Source organism: Triturus cristatus, chromosome 11, assembly GCF_964204655.1.
Source record: "Triturus cristatus chromosome 11, aTriCri1.1, whole genome shotgun sequence".
Taxonomy (NCBI): Eukaryota; Metazoa; Chordata; class Amphibia; order Caudata; family Salamandridae; genus Triturus; species Triturus cristatus.
The window spans coordinates 287,008,754-287,026,891 of NC_140594.1; the positions used below are offsets into that span (position 1 = coordinate 287,008,754).

Here is an 18,138-nt window from a genome sequence, read left to right on the forward strand (position 1 = left end):
AATGTAATGTGCCAATTGCGTATGTCCCAATAAAGACTCGCAAATCTTTTATAACAGTTTGAGCATCAGCCGAACAGTGGGGCCACACCCATAGGAAACTAGAGCAGGAATCCACTGCAACCATGATATACTTGTAAGCCCTATCAAGGGCCGCATGTTTCAAATAGACACACGCCAGTGATTTGTCTGATATTAGTGATGGTGTCTGCGCTGGAAGTGTTATGGTGGAGCCTTTCATCTGCTGGCAGATGTCGCATTTCAAGACTTAGTCCTTAGTCTGCTTTCTTAGTCTTGGCCACCAATAGCGCTGTTTCAATAGAGAAACAGTTGCTGTGACTCCTTCATGTGCAGACCCTATACCCTCATTATGCTGATAGAATTAATCCTAACTTATGATCCATATTTGGTATTACTCTCTCCCCCACTCCAGGAATTTGAGCAAATGGAACATTGTTTGCATCTAACTTGTAGGAGTATTTGAGTGGAAACCTTTTCGGTACTGCTGAGTTTTTGCGTGTAGCAATAATCGCAACCATTATCTCACCGTCTATTCTCGTTTTTGAACGAGTGATTGCAGCTACAGAAGCCGTATGTACAGCCCCTGTTGCGGCTTCGTCAGCCAATGAATTCCCTTCAACGTGAATGCTGTCACATTGATGACTCAGTGTATGTATCACATGAGCCCTCAGTAGTTCGTTATCCAACTCCACTACCGGTTTCCATAGCGTTTTGTGCTTAACTGTGCCACCTTTGCATCTTTAAACCCGTTTTGTCCCCAGAAATGTAAATATTCATTATATGACTGTACACAGTAAAAGGAATCACACACGATTAGTGTGGGGAATTCTCGATCCGTATTTACCTGTGCCAGTATTAGTGCTTTTAATTCTGCCAGCTTCGCTGTGCAGTCTCCTAGAGACTGTGTTTTTGTACACTTCGGCTGAAACTTTCCATCCTGCATGCATCCTTTAATGACAGCACACGCGGCACTGTATTGCTGTTTACTCCCTATGGCTGGTTGAGCAGAACAGTCAGTGTAAATGATATATTCACACTGATCTAGAGGCATTATCTCATTTGGTAGAGGATATTCTTGTTCGTATTGCAGAAATGCTTGTGTTTTTAGATTTGGGTCGTACCTGTATTCTACATCTGTTGCAGTGAGCGAATTATCCCATTGTATCCATCTTGGATGTAAGGCTTTAGCGTTTGTAACACTTGCCTTTGTCGCAGCCTCTAAGGCTGGAGCTGGGGTAACGATAATTATACGCTTCCCTTGAGCGAGGGCTCTTTCTCTGACTACAGCAGTCTGTACTGCTGTTAGAATTGTTTCAGTTGATGCAAAACGCATCTCAGCATTTGTGTACAAATGTGATTTGTATGCTAGTGGTACTACCTTCATTATATGTTAGATAGGTGTACCCAGATTGACCTGCAACTATACGGACCACCAGGTTGTGTACGATTTACACGTGTCTGTAAGTGTTTTGAAGCTATCATGTCAGCTTGTAAGGAATGAAGAGTGTCTGTGTTCCTGTGTCCACTGTCTAACTGAAAAGTCAGGTTTTATCAAATTGTAGAAAGGTTTTACTCTTTCCTTGTAAAGTGTATGTTCTGCCAAAGTTCTGGACTCCCAGGATTGACTGTAAATTTTGTAATGATTTTGGAATTTGGAGCAGTCTGCATCTTTAAAAAAAATTAGCTGCTAGACTTTTTCCTTCACTTGAAAGCTCATATCCTAGAAAAAGGACATTAAGGTGGACAATATTCGATATTTATTTATTTATTTATTTATTTTTTAAAGTTGAATTTGTAACTCTCTGAGGCAAATCCCAAAATTATGATGTTTACTTTGTACAAGTGTTCCTCCAGGTCACCATCCGTCAGATAAATATCATCTACGTAGGACAATGCCTCCTCATCCAGATTTTGAAGTAATTCAGTTACCCTAGCCGAAAACAACCCCGGGCTGTTCCTGTACCCCTGGGGGAACTGACAAAATTGACCTGGGACCCTAGCGCTGAGAATGCTGACAAATATCTGCTCTCAGGCGCTAGATTTTGGCAGAAAAATCCATTTGAGATAACTTGTGTCATTTTGTATTTTTTCCGCATAATGTTATTCATTAATGCGGAACTGTGTGCATTCTGTACTGCAAATGTTTTAGTGCAAGTGTTTAAATGTCTGTAATCCAACACTAGATGGTATGTGTTGTCTGGTTTTGATACGTGAAACAAAGGGTTATTCATTTGAGAGGTGAAAGTTTCAATCACTCTTTGGTATTCAAGTTGATCTAAGATCTCCCTTACCTCTTTTTTAGCTTCTTGTTTTATTGGATACTGCCTTTGTGCAGGTGGAGTATTTTTCAATGGAATTATGTGCTGGCTTGAATCCTCATCCCATCCAACATGGTTTTTGTATAATGACGGGGCCTGGGCTACCGCTCACTCCCCTCGCATACGTATATTTTAAATATTTGGGAATATTGTTGGTGAATGCTGGTAAAATTACTGTTCTCCCCTAGGGCAATCCATGAAGAATGCTGGCGGCCAATCGTGTTCAGCCAACAAAATGTCACAGCTAAACGATAGGTTCTCCCAAAAGAGACCTCTAACTGTCCTGCATTTGTCCCTCTCCATTTGGAGTGTTTTAATTCATACAATATATGTGGGACACTTACCCTAGTATCAGTTGTTTCCACCATGATATAATCATTCAAGTTCCGCTGTCACCAGAAATTCCATCAGGTTCTGGCAAGCTATTGTTACTTCTGCCGCACTGTCTAGCATCGTCAGAGCCCATTCCCTGTTCAGTAGTCGAGTCCTCAGAATTCTGGGCATGTCTGATCTTTAGACCTGCAACCTTCTTCTTTTTGAACTGTTGTTTTTGTTTATCTTCTATTTCGGAAGTATATTCTTGAGCTTGTTGCTTGTCTCTGGACTTTGTACACTCTTCTTGTCTGTCTGACCGTCCTTCTCTCTCGGAGTTTTTCATTGAACCCTGAAAGGAACGAGAGGAATGTGTATCAGTATTCTAATAACCTGTCCAGTTTCTTAATATTATCCCTATTCCTAAGGTTGTACCTCCTTTCGGACTGTTCCTGTGGAGATCTCCCTCTCTGTTTTCTTTAACTGTTTGTTTTTTGTTATTGTCCCACTTCTTTTTGGAAGAAGCAGGTGTCTGCTTGAAGGTCTCCTTCTCGGGACTACCCATCAGTTGTGGTTTTAATGCTTTTCCACCCAAACTGTCCAGCCTAATTATGCATACTCAGTTTCAATGATTTTAGGTAGTTTGTGTTCTTGTTGTAAAGGACTGAATTCCCTAAGGCGTTGGCGGATAGCCACTGATGCTGCCTCTCCTTTAATATTTGCTAATATTATGGCTGATACCTGGGCATAATAAGTTAGTAACTTCATCCCTAAGTTTAGAGCAGGTTCTGCACCGTCCTTTTTTTGTATTTGTCTTAATACATCTGGTATTACTGCTAAGGACGGTATACCATGAGTTCTGGTATATATGGCAGCGAAAACTGTACCCCAAAAGGTACAGTCCTCTATCTGTGGTGTTATCGCCATGGGCAAGCAGATTGTCAGCATTCTGTGTTTTTCATAAGTGCTGGTATTTGGGGATACTGCTTCTAGCTGCGTTATATTCTGAGCTATCCAGAATGGCATTTGTTCACATTTTGCAGGCATTTTACCCATTACTGCGTGTAACGTTTGTGGTGTATTCTTAGTTGTTGTGTTTTGAATGTTAGTTGTATTCATTGTCACCGTTGCTGGCTGGACTGTAAGTGACCTCATGACGAACTGCGTCGTGTTTCTATATAATTTTATTATTTCTTTGTGAAGTCTGCTCCTGGCATTGTTTCGATGTCAGGATGTGGTGTGTGGGCTGCTAATATTGGCCTTGTTGCCCCATTTCTTCCGAGCGGGCCGAGTCTCACTCTTCTTCTTGTATGGGTAGGGCGCCTTTAAACCAGTATAAGTGTTCCTGGTATGTGAGCGAAACCTCAATATCCTCATATGGACAATATACCGCTGGTGGTTCATCTTCTGTGAAAAATTAAAAGTTTTTGTTCTTGCATTTGCTGCTGGGAATGTAAGCCATGAATAAAATACCTCTGTTCTGTATGATTTATGTGCCTCAATCACGAAAGCTACTATGCCACCCCTAGGTGTTAAACCATGCGCAAGCAGCTTTAGGGTGACTGCATTTCTAACATTTTCTTTAATCTGAATTGCATCTGCATCTTCTTCTTTGTCCGAGCAGTGCAAATTATGCACGACTCTCTCCGCGTTGTCTGCATCTTCAGTCATTGTTTTTAGTGAAGAAGAATTTTTTTTCAAGGGAACTAAGATAAAGTGTTTTGCACATTTTTTAGGAACACTGTGTCCTTCAAGCGTGATTAACCAACTGCCAGAAAATAGGATATTTCGCCTACTCCGCTGTGGCGGAGTTTTGACCACCCTCTCCAGACGTCTCTGGTGTTTTGTGAATAGGGATTTCTGAGAATAGTACGACTGAACTACTCAGATTCTACTGTTAAATAAGTACCCAGCCAACGTTGACGGCGCCATGTTGTGTAGTTCCTATAAAAAGTATACAGGATCTGCACGTTTAGACAATATACGCTGTAGGGTTGGTGTCAGACTGACTCTGAACACCCCCACCGGGTATGTTGGCCTTTGTGCCAACTAGCTCACAGTGCCACTAGAATCTCCTCTTACCAAGGAGATAATAGTTCCTGGCAACCATCGAACATGACAACGCTGATCCCTCAGGACCGTGGAAACAATATACTACTTTTTGCTCAGTCACTGGTGCTTACTTAGTCTGTCTCCGAGAGATAAACAGAATAAACAGGCTGGGCGTTTTCAATAAGCATTTATTGGACAGTTGTTATTCTGGTGTAGAATAGATGAGCTGCAACAACCGTTAGGCAGTATAAGATATAAATGATTAGCAGTACTATAAAGGTAAACAGATGGTATAGCTCTACCATCTTACAATAATCATGAATACATATGAGTACATAAAACACATAATAAAAAAGATGCTTACTCCTACAATGCTTCCCTAACTAGATGTACCTAAGTGTACCTAGCATGTAAGTAGGTGTTAAGCCAAGAATCCCTCTAGGATTTAGTTAACCCTATTAACTGAAGTGAGAGTCTGTGGGACCCTGTCCTGGTCTCGAGTTGGACACCCCACAAGGGATGTTTTAGACCACTTCGAGCTGGAGTGTCTGCATTAGGCCTGGGCGGTAAATTCCGTTCCGTTCGCGGAATTTGCGTAATTTCGCGTTCCGCGACTTCGCGAAATTTTTTGCATGTTCGCGTTCTCAATATGCGTGTTCGCAAGATATTTCACCCCGAGCACGCAAACAGCGATCGCGAACATGAAAAAAGTATCGCGAACAAGCAATTCCGCGTGTTTGCGGAATTTCTGCGTGTTCGCGGAGATTTTTTACCGTTTCGCGGAGATTTGCGTAACGCGATTACGCAAATTCCGCCCACCCCTAGTCTGCATGCAGAAACCTAATTGTCTCTGGCCAGTGTGTCGGCCGGGAAGTCTCGGTCTCTTCTCTCTTATCTTAGCAAGATGTGATGTCTATATACCCATAGGTCTCCCCAGGGGTCCTACCTTGCTGTGTTACTGTGTCGGCCTAAGGATGACATTGGGCATGAACTTTGTACATAGATTTTATACAGGAGATGGTAGTCCTGCTGTGCCTTCAAGAATCCTCATGCATAATGTATGAGATTTAGAACTATGGAAAACCTGTGTTCTGAATGCAGTGTTGTATCTAGGTAAAAGATCGGTCCCTGTAAACCCTGACATGTGTGATGTAGGGAAGAATATAGGTGAAGGGTAATGAAGTTACCAAGGCCTATATTATGGTACCTATATGGAATATAACATGACAGGTGCTCTGCAGCCGCTCAGGACACTGTGTTCAGCCTGAGCACAGCAGCTGGAGTCTCAAACTAGATGAGATTGACTGTGATCAGCAGACAAGAAGGTCAGTCCTCAGTGGAAGGGGCAAGGAGCCTACTGAAGACATGGGAAGCTTGCTCTTGTATAGTGTCAAGTGATGGGTGAAGATACAAATCACATCAGGCAGTCACCAGAGTCCATCTTCATACAGAAAAAATGTGTGTGGCTTAGTACGAGTCTCCCCACATGTACATTTCATTTATTTCAATCCTGCAAGTTACCTTGGCGGGGCTAAGGAAGTGGGGAGGCGTGGCCCCCAACCGGACTTGAGAAGTACTTTGTCTGAGGCTTTGCTCATTGCCAGTGTTGGAAAATAAACAGTCAGCAGCCAGCTGACCCTCCTCCAGTGAGCACAATTGTCACTGAAGGGGTTGCAAGCTGGACTGAAATGTGCTAGCTCTGTCAGGGGTTAATGATTGGCAGTGGCTGCTACAGGAATAAAACAAAGCTTCCACGCACCACATCTGTGTGTCTCCTTGCTGGGCCCATCATCTCCTGCAGAGTGTGGTGACAATGAGCCGGTGTACCCTGCCCATAGTAGAGGGACGCTATTAGTCTCATCACTGGCAGGAGCTTACCGGGGGTCTCTAGTGACTACTCTTCTTGCGAGGGGTGTGAAGTCATCAAGGGGTGCTGAGGCAGCACGGCCTTTAAGAAGTCAGCAGGCTCAAAAAGCTCCCACTTTGTCCCACAACCACACAGCACTCAACATCTCCAGACCTGCATCGGAAGCTGCAGCTTAGGCGCACACCCACCCACCCACACCTGAAGCATTAGGCAGAAAGTTTGAGTAGAAGAGAAGGGTCCTACCCTAGTAATTGGACTGATTGTCTGGCTTTGACCCCTTGACGGGGTAATGATCTTGTCGGGCTTGGTGGTGGCTGGAGAGGGCATTGACCTGCTGGTGGTCCTAGACCTTTCAGCCCTACCCTGGGTTGCCTGGACTTGATTGTGAATGAGGACTTTGCTTGGAGACCTGTCAGGCCACATGTACCTCGGCAGTAATGGTGTCTTATTCCGTGCCCTGGATTGTTAGGATATTTATCTAACTCTATGTATTTTCTATACCTCTCCTAGTCAGAGGTGAAAGCTTGTATAAATGATTGTTGAGAATAATTAGAATTGTTGGCACCAGGTGCCTGACTCTGCGGGGGATATATATAGAAAGAATCTGCTTGCTGCAATACGTTTGTGAATTGTTTATCACTGGACTAAGGTATGTGGATACATTTATTTCGGTTTATTTATCTCCAGTCGCTTGCTGTACCATCTGTGTTTGACCTTCCTTGTTCGCTTGCATTTATATCTAGTGACTAGATGACTGCCGTTTCATTCACTAATGTTTTTTTGCTTGCTTAAACAGCTACATTTTGGGATATACCTGACAATTGGAGTATGCCTCTCACTCGTCTTGGGGATGGGATGGTTATGAGGGCGGTGAAGTTCTGTGACTTGAACTTTGTGATTGCACTATGGACGGTGTCTTCTGCCAAAAATCCACAAGGCAAGAAGCCAGCTAGATCCACGTGCTGCAATGTATCCAGCAGCTGAGACTATTGCTTAATGTTTCACTAAACTCTGAGGGGGAGACCATGTGGTCCTGGTCTGTCCATTACACTCAAAGGTCAGGCTCCAGGCTTGATCTGAAGCCCTGGGCGGCCCCGCCATGACTGTCAACACTTAGGCCAGTAATGACTTATGGCACATCGTTAAATTTTTAGAGAGGCAGGCTACAGAGCAAAGTTTTCTAACATGCTGGGAGGCTGCATTATTGATCCTGCCAAGCTCTGGCATTAGAGCGCCTAATCATGGATTGGTCCCAGAGGCGCTCTAATGCGTAACTAGTGGATTTTAGTTTAGTGATGTGGACACCAGCACAAAAATGCGTTAGTCTAACCTCTGATACGTGGTACTTGGCAGGGCTGGTTTTCATTTATTACAGCTGTAGGGCAGTAAGGATATGATTTGGGCGTTGTAGTTGCTACAACAAAGCTTTGGCAGTACTTTTGTATTTAGTCATGAAGGGATGCAGATCACGTCACAAACAGTTAGGTTCTGTTTGAGCAAATAAAGGGGCAGAGGATGTGAAAAGGCGGTACTGATAAGAGGGTATTTCATTATAAAGTGTGTTCCATAAGACCATCCCCAGAAATGGTTGAGTTTTACTTGTTCTTCAGTAGTTCTTCTGATTGTGAAAAGTGAAGAACTCTAGGAAATATGTTTTGTTTTGTTTTTTTCGGCAGACAAATGTAATTTATAGTTTACATTCTACAGTAGTTAATTATGTGCAGTCCTATGGAGTTGTTTATATTTGTATATAAATACAGTATGTACCATTGTTCAAATTTAGAGTAGGTTCGGAGTTCTGTGTTTCTGGTATTTATGCAAGGGTTAACATGTTTGTAGACAGTTGCTGTGGAGTAAGTGAGGAATCTGTTTGTAACTTGTTATGGGGGTTGATTAATAAATAGAGAAGACACCACTATGACTGCTGCGTGGACTATTACTACAAATTTGGCATCGAGCACAGAGTTAATCAGCCCCTTGAGCCCACAACTTTCTTCTACCAGGTCCATTGTCTGGTTCACTTGTTTACTTCAAACAAGTTCCTACAAGAAAAAACATTGAAGAAGAAAAACTTGGCAGCATGTGTTGCTTAGAGAGGTACAGAGTTGTCTGAGGAGGAAGCTAATAAAGGAGCTATCCCATGCAACGTGTCTAAAAACACAAAAAAAAGTGATGTGCAACATTAATGGAAATGTTAGCAACAAATCTTTGTTTTTCGGTTTCTTTACAGGTTGCTGTGGGTTCTCCATCCCCATTGACCGTCATTGCACGTTCAGTTTGGGAGAATAACTTTGTCCAAGTCATTGGTCCTCATGTAGAACCTACAGATGTTAATCTGGAGAGGTTTGCCTGAGTCAAAATCGATGTGCTAGGATTTAGACTGCTTGTGCTTAAGTTTAAGTACAGCCCGGTCACTTCTAGGCTTTATGTGGCAGCTGATGGTCCTTCGATGGTCCATCTCTGCAGGGTTTGAAGGATAAGAGAACATTGGATAGTCTTAGATCCTAAAATCCCGGAACAGGCTTTGGTAGCATGTGATGATAAGTATACCAAAGAGTGGGTTTTAAAGGAATTCAGAAATGTCTTTAGTAGCAAAGTAGGCAAGTTGAAATGGTATACCAATTGGTTTAGAGTGTAGGCCTCTGCTATTACCAAAATACATAATACCTGGAATTTCCCAATTATTGTCAGAGATGAAGTTAAGAAAGAATTGTAGAGACTACAAGATGCTTGTATAATTTAGCCAATTGAAGCATCCAAATGCATTTTGCCAGTAGCCGTTGCTAAACGGGCCAATGGAAAAATACATTTATGAGTAGACCTAAGGTGTTTTACTGACAGTATTGTAGGAGACCAAATACCACTTCACAGGATTGATGAAATGCATTCCTTTACCAGATATGCTATGTGGTTTACTACCATTGATCTGTCTTTGGCATGCCAAAAGATTTTCTTACATCCGTCTACTAGGCATTTAACTGTGTTTTGCACCCCATTTGGTTACTTCCAATTCTGCCGTATACCTTTCAGACTTTTGTCCATTGCTGCTGTTTTTCAAAGACTTATGACTGAAGTCTTTGGTGATATGCTTGGTGTGGTATTTTTTGAGCATGACATTTTTAGTCATTGTTTGTAACAAAAAAGAACATGATGAGAGATTGAGAGATGTTCTATGTGTTCCAGAGAAAAAAGGTAATGTATTTAGGAAATGAGATTAGTGACAAACATATTGGACCAAAAGATAAACTTATAGGAAGCCATAGTTGATGCACCCTTACCATAGTCTAAGGATAACCTTGGGTCATTGTTAGGATTAGCCACATTTTATTCTCAGTTTGTAGAGAATGTTTCAGAAAAGATGCATGCCATGAGAGCGTTATTGAAGTCCAGGGTTAATTTTTGTTGGTCAAATGAATGTTAGAATTCTTTCACATAACTCAAGAATGCGATCAGTGGAGCACCCTATTTATAAGGATTCGACCCTTTTGGCTAAAACATTAGTAACTACTAATGCTAGTAGGGTTAGGTGGTGTACTAATCCAAATTGATGAGCTTGGAAAGGAATTTGTTATTGTATATGTGTGTCTCTCACTTTCGCCAGTAGAGGAAAGATACTCTGTCATTGAAAGAGATATGTTGGTGGGCGTGTGGGCATTAGAACATTTCCACAAATTTTTCTGGGAAGTAAATTCATGGTACAACGTATCATAAGCTGTTGACAAATTTGTTGACTACAGAAAACTTATTCAGAATTTCAGCTAGGATTGGCAGACTTTCTATGCATTTACAGGATAGTGCATATGATTACCTGGGGTAAAGAATGTTACTGCTGATTTTTTTTTTTTTTTTTTTAAAGTAGAATGGCACTACCCCTTAAATAAATTGACTTTGACCCGTGGAATGATTATTCTGTAGCAGGCGTTAAGTGAGCAATCCTAGTAGTAGTTTTGATCAGGATGAATGGTTGGAAGCTTACAGCAAGGATGAGGTGTTGAAAGATGTGAAAGATAAAGTCATTTTTGGTTGGAACAAATATGATAAGGTTGGTATGAATGAAAGTCTAAGGGGATTTTGGGAAGTAAGAGATTCACTTGGTATAACTGATCCATTTAGTTTGAAAGGAGAAAAGTTATTCCACCTGTAGGATTACGAGAAAAAATTATTGCTCTCTGGCATTGAGGCCATTCTGGTATTACTCAATTCAAACGCAATGTGAAAGACATATATTGATCCCCTACAATTAACATTGAAATAGAAAGGTTGGTTAAATTGTGCATTGAGTGTGAAAAAGCTAACAAAACATAGAAAATCCTAAATCCTCCGCTTAGCTCATTAGGTAGTCCTGGTTTATACTGGAAGGATGCTGCCATGGATATTATGAGGCAGATTAATTGGTATGGTGGTAGATACAAAAGTATTTTGGCTTTAGCGAATGTGTTCTATAGGTAGATTGAGTTGAGCATTGTCGACAAAGTGGATACCAACACTGTAATTACATTTTTGGATGAAGTGTTTTTGAAGAAGGGGTTTCCTGCATCGATTTTGACAGTTAGTGTTGTGTAATTTTAATCTGGAGAGATGGTGAATTAACTGGGAGTGACAGGAAGTAAACACCGATTTACTGCTCAATGTCATCCTATTGGAAATGTTATGGTGGAGAGGGCTAACAGTTATTAAAGACTTTTTCAACTCTTCAAAAACAGCAGTAAATTTTAGATTACTGAATTACAGAAAATGTTGTGGGTTTAACCTCCCATGATTTATTGGGTAAAAGTTATTTTGCATTAATGAGAGGGCGCATACCCTATTCTAAAGTTAATCCTCTATGGATGTGGAGGAAGTGAAAGAACGCCTTATTACATCTCAAAAGAAGAACAAAGTGTATTATGATACCAGACATGGTTTGAAACAGGTTAAATTACAATTGAGACAATGGATAAGTATGAAATGTATTGTCAAAGGGAGGTACGGAACCTTTGTAGGTCCAGCATACAGGCCCCAGGTAATAATGGTGAAAAAAGTTGTATGCGGTTCCTAGGGAGGGCAGGGAGAGGAAAGGGAAGAGGGAGAGGGGAAGCTGGGTGTTCCAGGTGTAGAAGGTGGACCGGAAGTGGGATAGCTCCTATAAGGAGCAAGGGCCCTCACACACCCCAAGCGGTGTCATGCTTCATCATAGGGCAGCTCCTCGTTGGGCCGGCGCTGCAATGCCCAACGGGCACCGCAGTGGGGCTCTTTGCCGGAGGTCCTCCCTGGTTGCCGACATGAAGCCAGAGAGGTGCGGGGGCATATGACAGGTGAGTAGAAGTGGGAGTGAAAAGGTGCATCTAAAAAAAGCTATGGGATTCCAAAAACAATTTTATTCGTTGGATACCGATGCTATGGTTGAAAACAATCGACTATGAAAGTCGTGGCTGGCGAGGAAAATTATAGCTGCTGCAGCTCAAAGTGATGTGTGAAAGGTGGAAATGGTTGACATGTTTCATGCCTGCGATATCCAGTAGGATCTATGGCATTTCATCAGGACCGGGGATCCTCATCTACTCTAATGGGCATGGTCAAAAGGTGTACTAAGAGGTTCCGTCCCCTATGATCTGGACTTGTGTCGTAATCCAAGGTGCAAGTGGGAGTGTATATGTCAAAAAAAAAAGGTCTACCATCTTGCAAACACATAGAATGGGATGGGGAAGGCCCCAACCTTGATGTCCAAGATGCTCGCATACTGGGGAGGGAAGAGCAACTCGGTGCAAGGAGCTCCGGTGTGCGGGACCTACCCACGTCAGCTGTTGATGTCCAGGCGTTGATAGGTCCCACGCACCCGAGCTCCTCGCACCGGGTCGTTCTTCCCTCAACCAGTGTACAAGCATCTTGGACATCAAGGTTGGGGCGTTCCCCATTCCCTTCTAGTTGTTTGCCAGTAGGTAGACCTTTTTTTACATATACACTCCCACTTGCTCCATGGATTACGACACAAGTCCAGATCATAGGGGACGGAATCTCTTAGTGCAAATTTTGACCGTCCCCATTAGAGTAGATGAGGATCACCCAGTCCTGATGAAATGTCATAGATCCTACTGGATATAGCGGGCATGAAACATGTTGACCATTTCCACCTTTCACACATCACTTTGAGCAACAGCAGGTGTCATTTTCCTTGCCAGCCACGACTTTCATAGTCTGTTGTTTTTAACTATAGCATCGGTATCCAACAAATAAAAAAAAAATGGGGAATCCCATAGCTTTTTTTTTAGACGCACCGTTTCACTCCCACTCCTACTCACCTAACATATGCCCCTGCACCTCTCTTTGGCTTCATGTCAGCAACCAGAGAAGACCTCTGGCAAGGAGCCCCCTGCGTTGCCCTTTGGGCATTGCAGTGCCGGCCCAACAAGCAGCTGCCCTATGATGAAGCATGACACCCCTTGGGGTGTGTGAGGACCTTTGCTCCTTATAGGAGCTATCCCACTTACGGTCCACCTTCTACACCTGGAACACCCAGATTACCCTCTCCCTCTTCCCTTTGCTCTCCCAGCCCCCCTTAAGAACCCCATATCACTTTTTTTTCACTAAGTATGAAATGTGCAAGGAAAATTGTCTAAGGTGAGAACAAATTTAGTGAGTCTGAAAGAATTGTCAAAATAATGACTAACACGGAGTTGGAGGATTGTAGTGCATGGCACATAAATCGTATTGTCATAGCAAGAAATGGTTCTGGCACTAATGATTGTACTGTGGATAACACTGTTAGTCCTACAAACAAGTAATTTTGGCTGAATTCTGCTAATTTGGATTCTGGCAATCTAAGGAGCGTTCCATCATCTGATTCACTCTCCATGAATGGTGATGATGCTAATTTGTGTGCCAGACAAGATGCGAGTACAACATGTAGTGATGGTGATTATTAGAAATACTTGTGGGCTAAGAGTGAAGAAACCTAAAAGATTTGAAATATATGGTTGCAACTAGTTATTCTTTTATTTATTTTAAAGGGGGGATTATGCTGTATTGTGTATATTTGCTAGTAATCACAATTAGAATTTAGAATAGGTCCTATATTCCAGGTATTTATGCAAGGGTTGGAATGTTGTTGCTGTGAAGTAAGCGTGGAAGTTGTTTGTAACTGGTCATGGGAGTTGATTCATCACCAAAGAAGGCACCACTGCGACTGCAGCGTGGCCATTACTACAAGTCACAAAGAGATTCAGAGAATGTCTGGCATTTCTATGTTACTGGGACGTTGCATAACAAACTTAAGGAATATCTGCACATTCCAGATGTTTCTATGCCTCACACAAATTGTTGTTGAAATATGTTGATGTTCTGGCTAGGATGTTACTGAATGTCATTGGAGCTAATGACTCATGTAATGGTTGAAAGAAATGTGTGTGTATCGTAGCACACTTTATTAGATATGTTTGAGTGTACGTTTGTGCTTTATTGAAATCCTGAGTTATGTGTACGTGACTGGTCGCATCCTTGAGTGTGAACATAAAGAGTGCTGCGTGCATGTCTTCAGGGTGCACCAGCATGTGTTGTCAGTTCTTTTGTGTGGACATGCTCATAATGTCACACAATTAGGTCGACATATATTTATACTTGCTTGTAACACGTTCTCATTCATGGTTGTGTTTTGTTGCTGCACCTTGTATGGTGGACCTGTTGATGAGGTTACACGATGAGAAGTGGATTAATGTGCATGTCGCACCATGAGATGATTGTGACCTCATTGGGCTGAGTGTAAGGGAGTTTACTATTGAAAGTTTAGATAAAGTATATAAAATTGCTTCTGGGAGTCCGAGCTCTATTGATAAGCTTCTCAAGAAGAGTTGTGCAACAGGCCCTGATGGAAAAATATCTTATGATAATGTTAAGAAAGATCCTGAATTGTGGACATCTGTATATGTGCTGTTACTTTGTTATGGAGCCTCTATTAGGAGGCTTCCCAATTCCTGATGGTGGATCAGGTGAGTCCTTAATTAAGTCACTGTATAAAACCAGCATTGGCAAAGCCAATGGGTCGTGCCAATGCAAGATCTATTTGCTTTGTCAATGTTTTTTTTTGTGGCTTTTTGTGCACCTACTGCTGCGGTGAGACACATTGTGATTTAAATTCTATGAACCATAATTAAATTTTAATCGGATGTGACTATCTCCTTTTTGTTGTAGGTGCTATAAGACATGTAGAAAGATGGGCAAGCGGTATTTCTGTGATTACTGCAATCGATCCTTCCAAGACAATCTACACAACAGGAAAAAACATCTGAGCGGAGTACAGCACCAGCGCTCAAAGAAGTTCTGGTACGACTATTTCCGAGGTGAGGCTTCACCCCACACCACTGTAAAAAGTTGTATGTTATTACTACTGGAGGACAAACCTCTGTATCATGTGTGGGATTTACAGCACTGAGCGTGTCCCACCTTCTTGAACAAGATGGAATCTCAGCTCACAATGTTGGAACTTGCAGAACCCTAAATGGTTTATCTTTTGTTTTTTTCTTTCTTTTATTTGTGGGGTTTCCTTTTGATCCCAACAAAGCAACAGAATAAACGCACCCAAAATGAAGCAAGAAGAAGTTGTTTATGAAAACGCATCATTTAAAGAAGAAAAAAAAACGAATGTTCACTTATTCCTACTGCACTCTTCACGTACAGCAGAGCAGTCATCTCTAGTTTCTTGTATTCACAGTTCTTCAATCAACTTTCTAGTTCTTATGTATGTAGCAATTATTCGCAATACCATATGCAATGTCAGTCACTTTTGTTTCTATTTATTTTGGGTGTGTTCTATTTTCTTTATTGCTGATCGTTTTCAGATCGTTAGACCATGAAATAATTTTTTATCAATAAATCTGTATGTTTGTACATTTTTCTATCATATGCAGGTTCGGTTTAAGCATTATAAATGAATACAATAGTAGTACCTCATGTGGACCTAATGGCACATGCATATTGGAGTTTAGAAACTGTGAATTCCTTTACAACTTTGTAAGTGTAATCTAGAAATCAATTTAATATTTGTGAGTATGGAATGGGAAGGAACTAGTAGATGTTCTTTAAAAGAACGCTCCTTTGTGTACTGTGTATTGGAAATCTAGCATATGTGAAGTCCCACATGTGATCTCTCTAGATTTTGAGCAAACTACTGCAAGGCTGTGCCCTTTCCGTGTGTTCATAAGACAGCTAGAAAGGTATTCATATGGCTTTTTTTGCTGCCAGTCTATAGACTGTTGACAATCCAATGAAGTATATTTTCCTTCTGCCAGTGCAGATCATTGTGGTGGGGGTTGTTTGCCAGGAGTGGGGCATATGAGCTTTACATATTTCTTCCCAAGAACCCCTTTGCTTCTTTTCTAATTGATATATAGTCTACATAGAGCAGCTTGCTGTCCACCTTTCAAAATCTGCTTTTCTACTCCGTTCAGAGTACCTTCGTGTTTGTGCTCTTCCTTAAACAAAAAAATCAATTTTTGTGGAAAAGGTTTGTTTGTCTTTGATATATCCAGGTATATGTAAGAAGCACTCAACATCAAAGAGGAGGTGGCATCATTTACCTTCATAAATGGGACAAACGCAGCCTAGGTCACTTTCTTTGCTTACCTTTGTTATTAAGAAAGAAAAAGTAGGGCCAAGCTTTCTGGGAAGTGATCTTGATCAAGCAAGTTATAGATTTAAAAACAAAATTTGAATACATTTGGAGAGGGTCAAGCCGGCAGCGTTTGTAATAAAGAATAGATCTTTATTTTACTTAAATTCTTGTAGACTTAAACTACGTATACTGTAACACCAGCCAGAGCAATGAGCCTACATCATAAGAGATTAAACACATTAATTTAAATTTAGTGTTAAGCTTTCTCTTTCAGGACCACCATCTGTGATTTAGTCCAATATTTTGAATTACAGAGTTTTATAAGGGTCAATATCTGATTGAGAGGGTTGCAGGCTTGTTTGCAAGCTATGCTTAGGCAGGTCTACAGAAGTGAATCCCAGTTAGATACTCAAAAGGCAGACCCAATAGACTCTGTCATGGACAATAAGGCATTGGAACCCCATATATTTACAACTATCCCTCCAAAAGACTATGGGTCACACAGGGTTTCGAGCTAGGTCTAATAGTTCTTACACCCTCATCTGTGATGCTTACTTGACCCACAAGCTGTCTGCCTCCTCTGAAGGCTGGTAGTCCTGGCACTGTTGATCATAGGAACCACTCTAAGGCTGACACAGCCAAAACCTCGTCAGACTAGGCTCCCACCATTCATAAGCAGTCCCGGTCAGTGAGACTGCTTTCCAGATCCTCAGCTGACCGGGTCAAGAAGCCTACTGAAGGAGAGAGAAAGCCCACAGTGGAAAAATGCCCAATATGACCACTTCTTGAGGCATGGGTCCAACCACTTACTTCCTGTTTGGATGTGAATTGCAACACTGGCCCTGCATAATGTATGATATAAGAGGATCATGTCATTGAGAGAATGCATCAACTGCAAAGATGTCCATGCAAAGTTTAAGTACACATTGTTTCTTGGATTAGTGAAACGCAGGGCATTATGGGAAAGGATGGAACAGGGTACTCCTGCAAAGGAACCCGTTGTGATCACAGCACTGTACAGTTTATACTTGGATCGTTGCTGCTTCTAAGATTGAAAGGGCATATCATATGCTGGTGCAGCATGGGAGTGCAGGGTTCAGAAGGAGGTGGTCCACATATGGACTCATTTGTGTACTGATGTCAGACTTTGAAAATGGCATGGCTTCGGGCACTGTGATGACCTTCAGGCGGGTCCTTAAAAGTATTCCCTAGGGCAATCTTAAAATAATAAAAATACAACTTTCAAGTAAAGGTTATAGCCCTTCATTTATGCAACTGCCTGGAGTACCAGTAAAACATTGACCTCCGCCGAATTTTTATGTTGGATTTCAGCTCAGGTCACATAGTTATAAGTTTGAAGGCTCACTCGGTTTTATGTGTGCCCAAACATCTGTTTTCTAACAGCTGAATATAAAAATTACTATAATTCAGTTGCATTTACGAGTCAGAGGACTCCAAGGCTAACCCAAAGACATTATTCTGTTAGGTCTGAAACAGGGGGTTTATGAATCTTCGAAGTTTTGCTGTCCTTATGTGGGTATTTTGGAAAATATAAGTGGTTTAAGGAACCATCCGGTCCATGGCTTTCACTCAATCGATGCGATGTGATGCAATTTTAATTCAAGGTATAACTCTGGCCGCCCTGCTCATGCACCGTTGGTATAGGCAAGACATTAGCCATGCACCAGAATACTTCTATTTCCACAGTATGGCAATGGTGAGAAAATGACATGTGAGTTAGATCCAAAGGAGGAGGAGGAGGACGACGACTACTATTGTATTCTCTTTGTTATGTTACAGGGGACCAGTCCACTTCACCTCGAAATGCCCTTCTTTGTCTTGCAGTATCAGCCTGACACACGATTTTGTGGCTTGTTGCAAAGGTTTTATATGTCGCTACATCCTATGCTTCCTTACTTGTCGTTCATCGGTAAATGTTCGCCTACTAGTGCACACACTATTTGACCTGTCATGATTTCATCTCCATA

General features: G+C 41.7%; 1 protein-coding gene across 3 annotated transcripts in view; it reads left to right on the forward strand.

Annotated features, from left to right (window-relative positions):
- The window catches only part of ZMAT5 (zinc finger matrin-type 5), a 107,562-nt gene that overhangs the window by 55,334 nt on the left and 34,090 nt on the right, over positions 1-18,138 (forward strand). For all 3 annotated transcript variants that reach the window (XM_085632936.1, XM_085632937.1, XM_085632938.1), the window contains one exon: positions 14,731-14,879. In XM_085632936.1, the coding sequence (XP_085489062.1) occupies positions 14,753-14,879 (127 nt within the window). In that variant the 5' untranslated portion in view covers positions 14,731-14,752. The remainder of the gene's footprint in view (positions 1-14,730; positions 14,880-18,138) is intronic.